The sequence below is a fragment of the Pyxicephalus adspersus genome, chromosome 2 (assembly GCF_032062135.1).
Source record: "Pyxicephalus adspersus chromosome 2, UCB_Pads_2.0, whole genome shotgun sequence".
Taxonomy (NCBI): Eukaryota; Metazoa; Chordata; class Amphibia; order Anura; family Pyxicephalidae; genus Pyxicephalus; species Pyxicephalus adspersus.
Window position 1 is genome coordinate 103400440 of NC_092859.1, and position 886 is coordinate 103401325.

At 55.2% G+C, this 886-nt stretch overlaps 1 protein-coding gene across 2 annotated transcripts in view; it reads left to right on the forward strand.

The window, feature by feature from the left end:
- The first annotated feature begins 207 nt into the window (after nucleotides 1–207).
- The window catches only part of ATXN7L1 (ataxin 7 like 1), a 58391-nt gene continuing 57712 nt past the window's right edge, over nucleotides 208–886 (forward strand). The window contains exon 1 of one of the 2 annotated variants that reach the window (XM_072401676.1): nucleotides 208–563. In XM_072401676.1, coding sequence (XP_072257777.1) covers nucleotides 314–563 — 250 coding nt within the window. In that variant the 5' untranslated portion in view covers nucleotides 208–313. The remainder of the gene's footprint in view (nucleotides 564–886) is intronic. The other variant, XM_072401675.1, reaches the window with a different exon arrangement.

Here is an 886-nt window from a genome sequence, read left to right on the forward strand (position 1 = left end):
CCTCCTGTGTGATTTTGGGGTGAGCTGACCCACGGAAGTAGCACGTCCACCCTTCCTACAGACTAGATACATGACAACACGTACCCTCTATTAGGACACTCTGAGCGCCCCGGGCAGGCTCGTGCTCTGTACCCCGGTTTCCTATGGCAGCCATTTCCTATGGGACAATGTGAGAGTCTCTGACGTTCTTGTGTGTCACCCGCTGTCACACCGGTAACCTCACCAGAGCGCCGTACTACGCTTTCCTGAAGGGAGCCGCACTCTGGCTCCCTCTCCGGCCAATGGCGGACACAGCAGCGAGCGGCTGCCAAACATGAGCATGGAGGATCAGAGACACAGTCGCTCGGCTTCCCCCTCCCCTTCACTCAGCTCAATGTCGGAACGTTCCGAAGATGACGTCACAGAGCCTCGAATCCCGTGTCGCTCCGCTTCCGAAGGAAAGGAAAAGCAACAAGAAGGAAGAGCAATGGCGACACTGGATCGCAAAGTGCCCAGTCCGGAGGCTTTTCTGGGCAAACCATGGTCCACTTGGATCGACGCCGCTAAAATACACTGCTCAGACAGTAAGAACACGGCCCCATCCGCCTGGCCATTTGCTGTGTAACCGATCAATCAGCCCCCGAACAGCCTGGGTTTATATAGGCATCTAGATTGATATATATCAAATAAAAGTGAGAGTGTGCTCCCTGGTGTGCCCAGTGCTACCCCCTCCAGTCACCAAATCCAGAGAAAGACATGTAGAAAGAGGGAGAGCCTGGAGATCAGACTGAGTGTAATAGAGGCCCATCCTTTAGTCTCTGCTATACCCTGCACCTTCCTATGCCCGCCTGTGTACAGGGAGAGCTGCCAGGGGTGCCCAGAGAGGTGCTAGGGGTGTACAGGGAGA